At 38.4% G+C, this 16880-nt stretch overlaps 1 protein-coding gene across 1 annotated transcript in view; it reads left to right on the top strand.

Moving 5' to 3' along the window:
- lmbrd1 (LMBR1 domain containing 1) overlaps nt 1-16880 on the top strand; it is a 65909-nt gene that overhangs the window by 1100 nt on the left and 47929 nt on the right. Inside the window, exons 2-3 of the mRNA XM_079473242.1 lie at nt 2076-2252; nt 5940-6003. Of these exons, the coding sequence (XP_079329368.1) occupies nt 2076-2252; nt 5940-6003 (241 nt within the window). The remainder of the gene's footprint in view (nt 1-2075; nt 2253-5939; nt 6004-16880) is intronic.

The raw sequence follows: 16880 nt of genomic DNA on the forward strand, positions 1-16880 counted from the left end.
GTAAGCAGGGTGGATTCCCAAGAAAAGTGCAAACGGAGTGGCGCAAAATAACTAAATAATCAAGTCCTGCTTTACGTCATTTTCTGTTACATATTTTGTTGAATTTGCGAATAAATCAAATTACGGAATTTCGAAAATCAAAATGAAAAAGTCTTCACAACCCGTTTAACTTTTATAATGGTAAAACATGAATTTGTCACAGGATATTTAATGACAACATTTCATCTTGGGGAGAGTTTAGAAAAGCTGCATTACCTAAAGCAGTAGCTGAAATACCTGTTAACATTGGTGACATCATTTTTATACAGCTTTGCGTGTTTACTGTGGATCAAACCCACAATATACAGTGCTTTACCGGTTGAGCTACCGAAAACCTTTCTAGTTCAACTTTATATTGAGAGAATGCTGTTAGTAAGCAGTGTGGATTCCCAAGAAAAGTGCAAACAAATTGGCACAAAATTAAAACTCATACCAGCAAAAAGTGGGTGCTCGAACAAAAAAGATAAAGAGCTTATGAAGTGTGATGAAGAAACCTGCGTGTCACATGCTTCGTGAAAGTCTAATATTAAAAGTTTTTATATTTCTGGAGCTGTGGTGTGTGGACTTCACACTGTATATTATTCTCATCTGTTTGTTATACCAATGGTGTTGGAGTGTTCATGAAACTTACATTAAATCTCAAATTTGTTTGTATTATACCAAGTCTGGGTGCTAAATTGCAGCATTCTATGCAAAGGGAGCTGCTTTTTGTGTTATATAACGCTCCTAGTTGATCCTGTTTAAATAGAGAACATTGGTCATTATCTGACCGATGCGTCCAGGCTGAGTCTAATACGCACCGGGCTCTTAATTGATCTGGACTGAAAACAGCAACAGTGTTTGGAATATGACCTTCTATTCTCGTTCCTCCAGAAAGTTAGACTCATCACTCTGTTTTGTTAATGAGATACAACATTAGGGTTTTCAGAGACAAGTGTCCCAGTGGTTCGTTTGAAATCTGTGGGCTTGTTTGTCTTTGTCTTTTTAGGAGAGCAACTACTGGCTGGTATATTAAAAGTAGATTTACATTTTGAGTACTTTAAATACTTTCACTGAAGGGACGTGTTAAAGAAGGCCGGCAGTCTGTCTGAAATTACAGATCAGTTTGAGATTGGAGATTTTATGGGTAACTCTACTCAAAAATGAAAATTGTGTCATGAATTACTCATTCTCTAGTTGTTCCAAACATGTGTACATGTCTTTGGTAGGTTGATTGCTAACATAATTCCAAAATATCTCTCTTTGTGTTCAACCAAACAAAGAAATGTATACGTGTTTGGAAGAACTAGAGGGTGAGTAATTCATGACAGAATATTCATTTTTGGGTGGAGTATCCCTTTAAGAGTGTTAAAATGTTCCTCAATATGATTGAAGGAAAACACCACAAAATGTAAAATATGCTGGGGAGGAAACGGATACAAAAAAATCTGTTCATTCACACATTTCCAACATTGATAAGTTTACATACACGTTATTTAGTCACTCTTTGTCTTAGTCTTTGTGTTTGTACTTTGAACTGTCCATTATTCCATGTTACTATTGCCAACAGTACTGCGACCAGAAAATACGTTTTGTTTTCGTTGTGTATGTATTTGTTATGGGTTTGTTATTGTGATGGTGTGTTAAATGTAGATTTTCAACTTTCTTCAAATTCAGTGCCTTAGTATATATCACAAAAATAAACAGCTTTAATATTTTTTTTTAAATATACTTAATATTTGAGTCAATTCTAATATTTGAGTTACGCAGATTTACTTAATTTATTTGACTTACATTATTCTCAGTTTAAACTATATATTTCAATGATTGTACAGCTTTAAAGTAACAAAATTTTTTAGTGTGTAAATTGTTTTACCAAAAAATATTAGTATATGACAGTAAAGCTTTTTAAAGTAAAAATGTGTGCTTAATGATTCCCTTAAAATCATGAGAAACATATGTGTTCCAACTTTTGACTCTGTTACTGAATGTAACTTGAATTTTAATGAAATATTGATGCCTAGTATCCATATTGTCTGTTTCCTCCGTATATTCAGGTCATCTTGGCCTTCTGCTGGGTTTATATTCGGAAGTTTCAGAGCCGGCAGGAGAGCGAGGTCATCTCCACCATCACAGCGATATGCGCTCTGGCCATTGCACTCATCACATCGGCTCTTCTGCCTGTGGATATCTTTCTAGTGTCCTTCATGAAGTACCCCAATGGTACATACAAGGTATTCGGTTTCTCAAAACTATGTTACCAGACAGGTTAATTCAGCCTCGTGGCTCCATTATTAAAGGTGTTAGAGATAAACTTGTCTTGCATTGTCTTAAGACAAAATGAAATCCACTGGGGTTAGTGTGAATGATCAGTGCACATTGTTCTAAAAATAAGTATTTGTCTGCCATCAGTGTGTGGTAGGAGTCCAAATCTGTGATACAATCAAGTCCTGCTTTACGTCATTTTCTGTTACATATTTTGTTGAATTTGCGAATAAATCAAATCCGAAATTTTGAAAATCTAAATGAACAAGTCTTCACATCCCGTTTAACTTTTATAATGGTAAAACATGAATTTGTCACAGGATATTTAATGACAACATTTCATCTTTAGGGAGAGTTTAGAAAAGCTGCATTACCTAAAGCACTATCTGAAATACCTGTTAACATTGGTGACATCATCAGAGGAGTTTCATAGGTGATGCAAACTATTTCAAATGATTAAAAATGTAGGTTTACTTAGATTTTTGCTTTTAAAACATTTTCTTGACAGTTAGATTCATTCAGTATAAAAAAACTAAAATAAAACCTTCATGAATGTTATTGAGGATGATTGTTATTCATTGTGTTTTTTTACAAGATTACAGTGGACTTCTGTGTTTATGTCTCGTGGTCTCAACAAATCATATGTGACTTTAACATTCTGACCTTTTCTATTAAATTAAAAATGATGGTCTAACTGTAAATATTTTAAGGGCACTATTACTGTTAGGACATATAAATGGTTCTCATACTTCACGGATGTCAGTTAGATTTGATGCAGTCTGTGAGTTATATAGAAAGATTTAATAAAAATCCCACTCTTGTCCCCCATAAAGAGACAGAAAAATCCATACTGTACTTCAGGTTTGTATATACAAACTGAATTAAGCACTTCATTCTTTTACGCTGACACTCAAGGGGTCGGTGAGACAGTGGTTGCTATGGCGACGGAACGGCATAATTAATGAATCCGTGGACTCAAGATTCTTTTGGATAATGAAAAATTTAACACAATATTATCTCACAGTTTGGAAATGGAACAAAACTGTCTTTATGAACGTTTTTCTGTATTGCTGTATCGTCAGTGTTAGGCCCTATACCTCATAACAACACGAGAACAATGTTTTAATTAATATTTCATTCTCATGTCAATCCAAACCCATGCAACCTTTTTTCTTTTAAATGAGAAAACAAAACATCGAAGAATGTCTATGCGGACTATTTCTACATTGTCAATACATATTCAATCATAATCAATACTTGTTAAGTCAGACTATACTTTTACAATGTAATGCTTCTCTCCTTTTAGGAGTTCGACAAACATGGTCACTATGTAATGTTGTTATATTTAAGGTAAAGACAATGTTTTATGTGTTCCTCTTAAGAAAAGCGATATATGTTTGGAATACAAAAGACAATACAATAGGGGAAATAATAATAACAATAATATTATAGGCAAGCTAATTCTTCAATTAGAGAGGACAAATGGTTTAGACTTTGTATTTAAATTGACATTTAGTCATTTAGCAGACGCTTTTATCCAAAGCGACTAACAGATGAGGAAACATTGGAAGCAATTATAACAACAAAGGCAACAAAATGCATAAGTGCATCAAAACTAGTCCATTAAAGCCTAGCACAGTATACAAAGCTAAGAATAGTGAGGTTAGTAACAAAATTTTTGGTAGTACAATTTCATCACATTATATTATGTCATTTGGATTCGATTTGTGACTTTTTCCTTATCTAGTGTTCAGTAGTTCTTTGAATGACAAAAGCAAACCAATTGAGCACCAAGAGTTGACCCTTATGTAAGCAAATTAGATGTTTTCTGAGGAGATGGCTGGTTCAGTATTTTCACCCGGACGTGTAAAAGAGCCTTGAGCGTGCTGTCCAGAATAAATTGTGATCCAAAGACAGTGTCAGCCTGGCTTTAATTTGTGATAATAATCTGCCCTACGATTGTTAAAAGGGACTTGCGGAGGTCAAGCCTATATATAACTTTATCGAAACTAGACAAGAAGTCATTACCGGTTTCATTCTTTAATTGGAATTTAAGGGTTTTGAAGTGCTGTGCAGAACCCGGACTCCACGATTATATCTGAGGTCATGTGTCTGGGAGGAGGAGGTTAACCTAACAAGATTCTCAGCAGCTCTGTCAGGTTAATGAGATCTTTGATGAAGACACAGATCCTTCTGTCTCGCACATTCTGAAAACACATTCAATGATCTTTAGTTTGCAAAATATACGTTTAAAGTCCACAGACACGTTTGCCCTTCTTAAAGGGCACAGTCGAATATTTACTGTAACTGTGCAGGGAAGATGCTGATGAAATATAAAACATGAACCCAAATCGGTGTTAAACTGTTGTATGGAAATCAATCTCAAGTGTGGCAGTGATTCACGCCGCATAATAAATCCAGCAGACAACTGCTTTTGTTGTGGGAGGCTGAAATGGAAGATGCCGTCAAGTCTTTGGATAAACATGCGAGATAATGGCAGCGATCTTCTTGGCTTTGGCCCACTGGTAATCCGTTTTTCTGATGCGGCGATCAAATGTCTCTTGCTACAGCTGAGTAAACTGGCTTAATGGGCAGAGGAACCTTCCTGACTCCTTTATTCAGGTTTATTTCTGTTTCTCTGCTCGAAAGAGATTACGGCAATGAGTGACAGGCCAGGGTTTCAGCTAATGAGGATGCATTCTTGTACGTTTAACTTGCCTGATTAAGTGTTGTTAAATCAGACCGGTTTTGTTTTCACAGATCTCCATTATTCTAGGAAGGATATTTGGAAAGCAACGATGGCGAACGCGTTAAATTAGGCGGCAGAGTTTAAGCAAGAGCTAAAAATGTGAATGCCATTGTGTTAGACTAATAAAAAGCAATCCAAGTGGCATATATTTTAAAGGTAAAACTTTTAGGCTGACAGAAATGCAATATCTATGTGTTCAGTGGTGCACAAAGACCTTACATGATGAGGCGTTATGTTTTAATTATTTTAGAATTAGCTATTTACAGCGAGGGACCCCTTGCATGTAATTCGCCATGTTGTTTTTCTACAGTAGCCAACATTGTAATAGACTAAACATTTGTTTTCCCAGTATGTGTGTTCTCAAACCCATGGGCTTTGTGCTGCTAACACAATGAGCTCTTGACAAGTCATGAAAAATGATTGATCAAAGTTTCAGGTCATTGTTCATAATCTCTGATAAAATTTCTTGTTATGCCTGTGCTTGTTTATTTTGTAAGGACCAAAAGCAAACGTCACATTAGTTTAAAGCAACACAGAAATTATGTTCTTTGTCTAGCAATTACGAGTTTGATCTCTTGGCATTTTGAAATGGGGAGTTATGAATGCAGGAATATAGTTTATTGAGAAAGAGAGAGAGATTTACTGTAGTGAGGCAGACTGCAATTCTCTCTGGCATTTGGATGTACTGAGTGTCAGGTCACGGTTTTGATGGAATCTCTGACACATTGGGAATAAAAAATACACAGTGTACTTGAAAATAAGGTTCTTTGAATTACCACTATCCCATGGTACCATTTGATGTGCTGATATAGAAGATATAAAAAATCTTATGCTGACGTAATTTAATGTGTGACAGTGCATTGTATTGTTTATTCTGACATTATTGTGGGTTTTTTTGGAAATCTAGGACTGGGCAGCAAACAACGAAACAAGGCAGCAGATTGAAGACACAGTTTTGTACGGCTACTATAGTAAGTAATATATTTGAAATGTAAATTTTTCTATCATTTTGTCCCCCTTCGTGTGCACTTATTTATTTTATTTGTGTTTCTTGGTCTTTGATATGACACTGACTGTTTTACATGTTGTGTGTAAATGTCTTCTTCACATGTGGAATGAGAAACAGTTGGTCTTTACAAACAGGGCTTTTTGCTTTATCTTTTGAAAGTTTTAAGTTTCTGATGTCAGAAATCCAGGGGATTTTGCGGCTTGATGTTGATACGTTTCCTTTTTGAACTGGAGCAAAGGTTTGAGTTTTGAAAGTTACAGTATTTTTTCAAAGTACAATGAACTTTTATCCGTAGAAAATTTGATTTCTCATGTTATGACCCCTGTAAGACGTCTTGGAACTGGAGATGAAAAATGCAGTAAATTTAATTTCCCCACCTTTCATTTTAGAGAATGTACCATTCATATTTCCATCATCATCTGCTTCCCTTATTGTGTGCAGTGCATTGTGGGAGCCGGAACAATCCACCGCTCACCGTTAACGTCCAGTGCCTCGGGTTATAAATTACGGCGTGCACACGATTTGACATCAGTCTACAAAAGCCACAGGACAGTTTTATTTGTGCGGTACCTTCTTGGTGAAATTAAACTAAAGCGAGTGCAGTTTTCAGCTGAATAAATCTCTTGTCCGCGTGGGTAAAAAGCCGCATTTGTCAAGTGACCTTTTCTACAAACAAGGTCGGAAAGTCTCGCCGAAAACACGCACGGTTGTCCGTCTTTCATTGCGTCTTCTGCCGACTTCAGAGCGTCAAATATATCTCAATGACACACGTGCATGCTTTAATTGAGTCCTCCATTGCTTCCACTCTAAATAATATCTTTCAGCAATGTTGCAGGCTAGGACAAGGTAACATAAAATTGAGTTATGATACACTTGCCTGATTATCATTAGAGTTTGTGAACAGATGCTGCGCAGAACAGGCCGCCAGTAGCAGGACGGCACAGAGTCTGTCGAGCGGTGCCAAATACGCGAGAGACAAGCTGTCAACCAATACAAACCAGCCAATCAAAAAGCCTCAGTTTCATCATCAGAAGATTAACGATGACAGAGCAGGTAGACGCGTCACAAATCCCTCGTCCAGCTGTCGGGTCTGAGTTGTCCAAGAACAAAAAATAAATATGATTTTGTGCTCAAAATTGATGTGTGTTGGTTGGGAGGTGTCTGAGATGCAAAAGTCCAGGAGAACTTTGGAGTGAATTGTGTCAGAACGCAATGAAAATACTGTAATTATAAAAATATAGCTTTGTAAAAGTGGGTTATGACGTTATTTGTGCAAAGGCAGGCATCTCATACATAAGGTTAGGGGTTTAAACAAACACCTGACCTTAAAGAGAAAGGAAAAATGAAAATTCTATCATCATCTTTCAGGAAGGAAGATATTTGGAAGCATGTCAGTAAGTATTTATTTTCTCTTGTATGGCATTAAATGGGGGATGAGATCTGTTTGGTTACTGACATTCTTCCAAATATCTTCCTTTGTGTTCAGCAGAACAAAGACATTTATAAAGGTTTGGAACAACCAGAGGGTAACTAAATGATGACAATTAAAATGTTTGGATGAGCTGTTCCTTTAATACTGCCTTTTTAAATCTGTGTTGCAATCACGCTATACTGAACTTCTACTGAATATGTGAACTTCTTCTTATTCTTCATTTCCCATGTTGCATTTCTTCTCCCTTTGCCGCGGCATCCACACAGGGTTTGATCCTTTCATTCCAGGCTTTGTGGAAGATCAGGGGTTGCACCCTGCCGTCTATGTGCGATGCAGCGGGGCAGCATCATGTCTGTACTTCAGAAAGACATGAAACTTAAAAGGAAAAGACAAACGTCCCAGTAAAAGTCTTCCTGGTGTGCCGTGTGGTCCTTCATGCAGGCATCATGCATGGAAGCGGGCTAGGCGGATAAAGATCAATGTCCCCGACGCGTTAGGTTTCTTGAGAAGATAGAGAACAGAGAGATCGTCGTGTGATCGCATGTGAGCCGATGAGACACACAGCGCAGGCTGCAGAGCGATCCATTCACCAGAAAAATGGTTACGGGCTACACTACGTCTGCTTTAAAGGCCCATGTGGAGAGGGGTTTGAGTTGTAACTCGTGCTTGCATAATACGCATGATTTTCAGTTTTCTGTATTTACATATTCAGTCTGCTACACCCATCGATAGAGCAGAGGTTTATTCTGCGGAGATTGACTGTTTGCTTTTGAACTCGTGCTGTTTGTCTTTCTTTTTTGTTTGCTTTCGAGCTCATCCCGTGGCACTCGTGTGGAGGGTCACGGTTTCATCCAGACAAGCTCAATCCAAGCAGGAGGAGCAGGAACAAATTTGATTCCTCTGAGAAAGTGTGGTGTCAACACCTCTCATGAACTCATCTAGGAAAAGTGTCTTTGTTCTCCAAAAAATGAATTCTGAACGTGCTGTTCGCTGCTTTTCTACCAGGGGCTATTAACACTCTGAGCTTTGGGTATTTGCATTACAATCACCTGCTGCAGTGAAATCTAAAGGTAATTAATAGATTGCCCTCGATCAACAGCCGCATCCTACCACGTCCCACCCGCAGTCACACACGCGCAGGTCATTATACAACGATTAAGGTGTGTAGATAGCGTTTTTCCTGTGGATAGAACCGCAGCGGTTTCGAATGGAATTATCCAGCCTTTTCCCCCTTTCTCTCAGTGGCATTTTTGCTCTGCTGCAGTTCTTGAATTAGTCGCATTGATTGCAGCCCCCCTCCCATCATCCTCGGCATCATGTGCAGAGATTTTCCAGCAGCCTGTAGGTGGAGATGAAGCTCCATCCAGCAAAGCAGAATCCAATATGTATGAGGAGACTGTCAGGTCAGACCCGTAAAGGCGATTTTACTAAGAAGAATTTGAGATCACTGTCCTCCTGCGTCATTGAAAACTGAGAAATTACAACGGTGGCGTTTTTTGCGATCATCCCGCTTGTCTTGAAGGCTTAAAAGAAATGTCTTTCATCAAGCAGTTCGAGACATTCATTCTGGTGGTAATTTTACTGTGTTCACATGCTTGAATTTTTATGATGTCAGGTGCACAAATGTGCACCGTTTGTTAGTAGTGGAATTCGCATCCCAGCGTGAAGCCCTTTTAACATCCACTGACGTGCTTTAACAGCCTCTTTGAGAGCTCTTGACTGGTTTCAGCCACCCGGTTTTATTCAAACTCTGCAGCGCTGTGTCCTGTTAAACCAAAAATGGTTTGATGCTTTGTGTGGTACAACACTTTAGCTGTCGTATGACAGTCCTCAGACCGTCAAAGATCTCGGCAAATCTGACAGTAAACTTTATAAATCCCACTTTAAGCCTGGAGTTGCATTAGAGAACACCATTTTTTCAACTGTACAGTATGAATTTAAGAAGGGCCGTAAATGTCCAAAATAGGTCTCTACTTTTATCTTTTATGAAGCATAATCCTTTTACCGTCTCTCTTACAGCTTGTCATCAGCCTGTTTATTTAAATGCTCTGTTTGAGTTGCACTTCAAAGCCACAGAGTTGCATGCGGTCCCAGAGCAACAGGGTAAAAGACCCTCTAAATAAGTCATTGGGTTTCAGTTTTGGCCAAACGCTTTATTTTTGCATGCATTTATCTCTGGGAGATGGTTCAGTGCATAGTCACAGTGGGTCTCATTCACTAACTGTGTATGTTAAATCGGGATTATTCACTCTTACACACTGTAATGTCATTTCAAACCTGTATGATTTTTTTTTCCTTCAGAACACTAAAGAAGATATTTTGAAGAATGTTGGTAACCGAACAACGCTTGTCCCCATTGACTCCCATCGGATGGACATGAAATATTTCTTGAAATATCTTCTTTTGTGTTACACAGAGCAAGAGTCATATACAAGGTTTTGCAGAACCTGAAGGTGAATTAATGATGACAAAATGTTTATTTTTGGGTGTACTTGTGTCTTTAAAGAGATCCATTCTCCACGCCGTGTAGTATTAACTTATGCTACTTGTATACTGCATGCACACGCACTCTCCTTTTAAAGTGATAGTTCACCCATAAAGATAATTTTGTCATCATTTACTCCCCCTCTTGTCATTTCAATCCTGTATGACTTTCCTTCTTTCTAACACAAAAGAAGATATTTTGTTGAACAACACCCATTCACTTGCATTGGTTTTGTGTCCATACCGTGTTTGAATGGCTACTGAGCTGTTTGGTAACTGTCTTCAAAATAACTTATTTCATGTACTGCGGAAGAAAGTCACACAGGTTTGAAATGACAAGTGGGGGAGTCAATTATGACACTATCCCTTTAAGTAATTCGGATTCATCAACAATACAACGGGGTAAGAATAATTTGGTCTGCACCTGTTTTAAATCCCTTTTCCTCACATATACGCAACAGTTATTAGTGACTTAGACTTGAGACCCCGAGTGAGAATAAATATGTGTTTTTTTGGCCTGCTCTCTGTTCTTCTGGCATCTTTCAGCATGATGTCTAATGGAAAGTGCAAATCGCTGGTGGCGCCCAACAGCAGCAAGCACTGAAAGATTGTGCATTTATTGAAGCGGGCAGCTGTGCATGATGCAAGGACCTTGAACCTGCTGAGATGAGAGCTCGGGCCAAAAAGTACGAAGGAAGGATTCAAACAACGCCCGGCTTTGCCTGCCATTAATGCGCGGCCCTATTTCCGAGAGCCGCATCATTGTGCCTGTGCCTCGTGGCGGGGATTTCGTCGATCGGTAGTGGGACAGTAAACCCAGATGGATTGCGGATGGAGCCGCTATCCAAGAGATCCTTGGAGATTAACCTTTTAGGTTAAGTAATTAAAGGGAAAATATATATTTGTTCAGATGGCCCGAGGCCAAGTCCTTGGGCTGCGTTTCTGTTTAATATAGCGTTCTTTAGAGTGGACTTTTGGCATTTGGCTGCAAAGTACAAGGTTAGATGGAAAAACATCCTAAAAATCTTCAAATACGTCCGCCGTCGTGATCTTAAATGCTTCCTATCATCAGCCCGGAGTCCGTTACCAATCCAAGCTTTTGTTTTAAATGTCAAGGATGTTTAAAAGCTGAATGCTTTTTCTGAATTTCACTTTCTTACATGAGTACCACGGACGGTTTTGAAAGGTAATCAGATCCAGTTGTCGAGGAGTTGCTGAGGTGTCCACCTCTGCGCACATTTGAATCTAGATCTCAGAAAAATCGGACTAGGGCTGTATGTCCTCTGCTCGCTCTGAGCCGGCTCTATTCACACTTTCATCAAATAAGTGAAAGGCAAAGTCCGTCAGGTGTGCCCTTCAGCAAAGCTCAAATTTAAAATGAGTGTAAAGATAAAAGTGAGGTAATTTCCTGAACTGTGGGCGGCCATCGCATCAGGAGGACAGCAATTCATTCGCCATAACGAAAAAATTCTGCAGTTAAAGATAAAGCTGGTGTCAAAGTAATAGATTGAGGCATCGTTGTTATGGGACCTTGCAGATGGATTGCATCTTAAAGGGATAGTACACCCAATAAAGACATTTCTCTCGTTATTTACTATTGTGTAGTTTCAGACATACAATGACAATGGGACGTTCATGGAACTCAAGAGAAACTTTTATCTTGCTTTTTTGTTCATTTTTGGAACTTGACAGCCCCAGTCCCCATTCGCTTTCATTGTATGGAGAAGAGCACCCCAGCACATTCTTCGTAACATATCTTTTCATGATGACACTGTTTTCAGTGTTTCTTCAAAGGTTTTCAAGAAGTGGATCTTGCCAGTATTTGCAACGTTCATGCAATAATGATTCATAAATCTTCTGGGATTGCAACACATGGCAGCTTTGTGTTTTTCTGTATTCGCCATTTACAAGCAATATTCAGCAAATTCTCTGAAGACATATTTAGAATATGGGCTTTGGAGGGGAATCTCTGTGAAATCCATACAGGACAGTGTGTTTTTTTTATGATCTTACCTCTCCTTTGCGCTATTTTGACATTACTTCACCATTCACGTCTTGTATTAAGCCACCACTTTATGAAATTGATGCAGTTTTTTCCTGCTGTAAAGATGGACATGGAATCCCATTAAGTCGTCATACCCGACCAAGGGTGTAGTGCTTTATTTTCAATCAGATATCAGCCACGCACGCGCACCTGCAAAGTGGAAACAGGGATACTATTCAAATGTTGCTTTTTCATTCTATTTATTTATTTCTGCTTTCAAGCACTTTAGTTGCAAATGGGAAAGCTATTATAGTGGTCTGTGTTATGTTGGGTAGATGTGAAGCTTTTGCATCGTTTTCTTTAGCATCATATATAAAGCACTGTAGACATTTGTTGATATTCTTGTACAATATATTTAATTTATCTATATAAATATATATATAACTGCACTATTATGTCACTTTTCTGATCTGTATGCTTTGTCAGATCATTCAGTAATATTGTTTTGCACAGTATTTGTTATTCCATTCCATTACAAATTTATTATATTTGATTCACAATATTTGATATATTAAGAAGGTCTGCAAGTCTCATCCAACTTTGTAAGCATCAAATGTTGAAAGCGACTTTGGGTGGTTCAAGGGCTAGCCGTCTGAGGTTGAGAGTAGCCAAACTTTGACCCCTTGGGTCACATTCTTGATTTGGCTTATATTTTTAATGTGGTCCAGACACTTATTCTGGGATAAAGTGTTTTGTTTAAGGACACTCCAAAATGGAGTGAGAGGAAGATCTCAGTGGCTCTCCGTTCATTAATGGTTCTTATGTGATAGCAGCCTGCTCTTCAGCTATAAGGTTACCACAAAACCACTATACTGTGTCAAAATATTGTCTAATGTTAAGGACAGAACATGTTAATGTTATGCGTATTTGCTCTGACTGTGATTGAATGAAATTCTTGGTTAAATATTGTTAAGGTATGACCTTTAATAATACGAAATGATTTCAGTTTTCTCCTTGGCAACCAGTCATCTGCTCCATAGTGTGTAATGTTTATTTAGGTAATTTATACAACAGTGGAAAACATTAAGAGACGATTTAAGAATTATTTTCAGAATTGACTATTTATAGGTATATGTTTGGTTAGAATTATCATTTTCGTTTCATTCTGTGAACTTCTAACAATATATATGCCAAATGAAAATGAAAATGTTTCTATTTGCATTGATTTTCAGAAAATAAAAACTGTAGAAACGGGTCAAAATAAGAGAAAAGATGCTCAAATGCTGCAAAGAAAACAAGTTCATATTCACCCCAAGCCATGCAACACCAATATTTGTACATGAATTTAGGAAAAGTAAAAAAAAATGGTTATAACTCCTTACTGTATGTCACTCTTGAGGTTTGATTTAGTTAAAATTCAACAGACTTCTAACTGGAATGGCCACAATATATCTAGAAATTCTGATTAAATGAAAATTTAAAATAGTCTCTTAATTTTTACCACGGCTGTTTTTATCAAATTTAACTTTATAAAAACGAAATCGTTCTGTATGCATGAAATGCTGTTTTGTTACAATACAAAACTGTGAAAATTGCCCTTGAAGCAAACAGGATGTTTAGCTGGCTTTTGTCACAAAAGAAACCCAGAGAGGGTCAAAACGACATGTAGCAAAGGGGTGTAGCATCAACCTGAAGAGGCCTACTTGTTAAATTTTGTAATAAATGTATTGCATTTTCCTTGCATTGTGATCCATCAATGCACTTTTATACCCACACTCCAAGATCTGGTATCATGTCTTTCGGTAGATCCATGAAAAAAAGCAATTATAGTCCTATTCGCTGAAGGTCGCGTCTCAGATTCTGTCGCACGGTTTTTGTTTGCGTTGGATTGATAGTAATAATGCTCTGCCACTGTGTCTTTCTGTGATGTTGCCAGATCCAACGCTGCTATCAGTATTCTTGCTGTGCTACTTTCAGAGGAGGTTCGGCCTCCTGGGGTCAGTGCTTCTAAGGGTCCAATACAATGGAAAATGATTACCTGATTTGTAATCCGACAGGCCCCACACAAGCCAAGAGGTTTAGCAGACTGCTAATTTTCAATCTAGTGACAATCAATTTCAGCTTCGCCGCCGCTGAATGAGCACACATCCCCTTCACGCAAACTAGCTGCGACATTCAGAGTTTAAGATGTATATGTCCCCAAATGATTAAAGGAAATATTTGATCAAACCTGCTTGACCTTGGTTAGTGTTCAGTCCACTTCCACCTGCCAGTGCCGGGAGATAAAATACTTCTTGAAATGTGTTTCTGTTGCGTTTAACTGTCATCATTCTCTTTTAAAGCTCATGTGTTGAATGTGGCATTGCAATCTGTATGCATATGTACATGTACAAAATGTGGTGGGTCAAAACAATGCTAATCGTTTTTACAGGAAACTGCAGGGATGTTTAGAATTCATGGTTGTCATAATGTCAGTGTAGTATGTTTGTTCGTTCTGGGAGGATTGGATGATACCCCTGCGAGAGACAGATTTCTATAGTAGGACAACGCTGGATGAGTGATCGCCAGTCTCGACCTTGAATGATCTTTCTGGGTTGACGTTGCTCTTTGTGGTTTGCTTGCCATTTTAGGCTGTGACCCTGATGTGTGTCGGGCCTGTAAACCTTTGATTCTCTCATACTTGACCTCCCTTTCACAGTAAACATCAAAGTGTTTTTAACGGCAGTGTCAGAGCGGTCAGCTGTTGTCTTCAATGTGATGACATTTATGTACAGAGCCAGTAAGGCTGGCCAGTAGATAACTTGAAAAAGAGATTTTTAATGAAATAGATTCGGGACATTGTTGCTGTGTATGTTGAATGTTATATGTTTAATGCAAGACGTGAATTCTGGTTTGGAAATGATCATAGCATGTGTTGCAGTGGGTTCACACCGTTTGTTCATATCATATTTAGGCCTATTCATTTATCAGGTGACAAGAGCTAAAAAATAAAGATCTGTGATTAACCAAGGTTTATGATACATGTTTTGTTTATCAAGATAGTCTTTACAAATTAAAACAACATTTGTTACTTTTGAAGCCGAAAAACAATCAGCAGGAGTAAAAAGCTATCCTGAGGCTATTAACAGATTACACTGCGGTCGCTCGATATCAACATCACCACCACCAAGCCTCCGACGAGTCTTTCAAACTTTATTTAAAAACCCTGGTAAATAATTACTCTGTGAATTAATTCCAATCAACGTTTTTAGAGATTTGTGCCCATGTTGCATTACTTGTGAGATTTATATGCGCGATGACATCTAACGTCCCCGCCAAAGGAAGTAGTCGCTTTAAGCAATTTGTTAGCGACCACTGTTTTAAGACACAATAAAGCTTCAAAAAAATCACAAACGGGGTTATAAATGGTGTATTTTCAGACGTTATGTTAACCACCGACCTTATTTCAGGCGATTACCGAAGAGCCTTTCAAAAAGGCCATAGACTTTTGGGCAATAGAGCCAGAAGTCCTAAAACGCGCTTCCGGGGTTTGCATACAAAAATACGTGGTCTATGCGGTTCTATCAAATTTCTGCTATTCCACAAGTGAAACAGTTTTTTGCGATTTTCTTTGGCAGCACAGAATTGACACACAACACCTTTAATTTAGCGAAAGGACAATATTTCAAATTGTTTACAGTTAATTAGACTTGTAAAAGGCTGAGCAAATTAAACAAACCAACTTTCCCCTGAAGGTACACTTGCAAATTTAGCTTCCCAATAACATGCAGGAACGCAGTAACACTTCACAACCCTTTTAAACATATAACCATCAAAATAACGATACCCGCGAGATAAGTCTGCAGTCCCAGGTTTTTACGGGCTTAATCTGGGTGCCTCGCTGTACTTTAGTAGATTCATCCACATTCTTTTCCCCACACCTGGTATGGCGGGGGATTGCCGGCCGTGCTATAAAAGGAGGCAAAACTTAGTGGAGGGCTCGAGGTTGTGCGTTTAATTATTTAGTTCCCTATTCTTTTTGTCATGGGGATTAATATGCTAAACTTTTCTCCCCAGTCAGGTGCTTTTCCCATTAGATCTGGTTAGATTGAAATGGATGATCTGCAGTAATGCAGTGCAGCCTATTCCCTCACCGTGTTAATATTCATGTTGTTATGATTAATATTAGCCATTGGATAGGTTCCATGAGCTCACAGACTGGGGATAAGGAGCCGTGTATCCAATGTGTGCCACTAGCATTAGATGAGTTTGAGAGTGTGCGTGCCTGCTGGAAAACGGGTCGCTGTTATTAGACTGAATTGCGGGCTGAAAGGGAACACTTTTCTGCATTATCTCGTGCCCATTTGATCCTTTTTTTGCCTTTTTCTGACATGCGCTAATGACCTCATTTGGAGCAAATGGAAATACATTCTGCAGATGTAATCCAATAACTTCATTTGTGTATGATTCATGTTTTTTTTCTCACCCGCTCGTGGTCTGATTGTCTTTTTTCTACGGTTATCACTCTACATTATACAGCTGAAATTTAACGCTGCATGCTGCCCGCGTTAGGGCGAAAGCATTTACACTCAAACGTGAAGTTTAATTCAAGACGAATGTTTCCTGCAGCCTTTGTAAAACAATACAATGAACCAAAGCAGCCATCATCTCACCAGGAGGCGTAATTGCTGTCATTGCAACATTGACGTTCAGGTTTAACATTTACTTGCCCTGGTTTTCCGCAGCATGTCTCGTATTTAACTGCTACACCCGCGGTACCATAATGCACCACAGGTACCAGGAAATTAACAAAGATGCCGAATTTGATTTGTGAACGAGGACAAATTGAATTTAAATTCTTTGCTTGCTGCATTTGTCTTCATTTCACTTGAGTCTTTGGGATTAATGGGTGTGATTTAATGTGTTAAAAGAAAACGACAGATCTCTGCTTTGAATGGCA

This window comes from Barbatula barbatula, assembly GCF_947034865.1.
Source record: "Barbatula barbatula genome assembly, chromosome: 14".
NCBI lineage: Eukaryota > Metazoa > Chordata > Actinopteri > Cypriniformes > Nemacheilidae > Barbatula > Barbatula barbatula.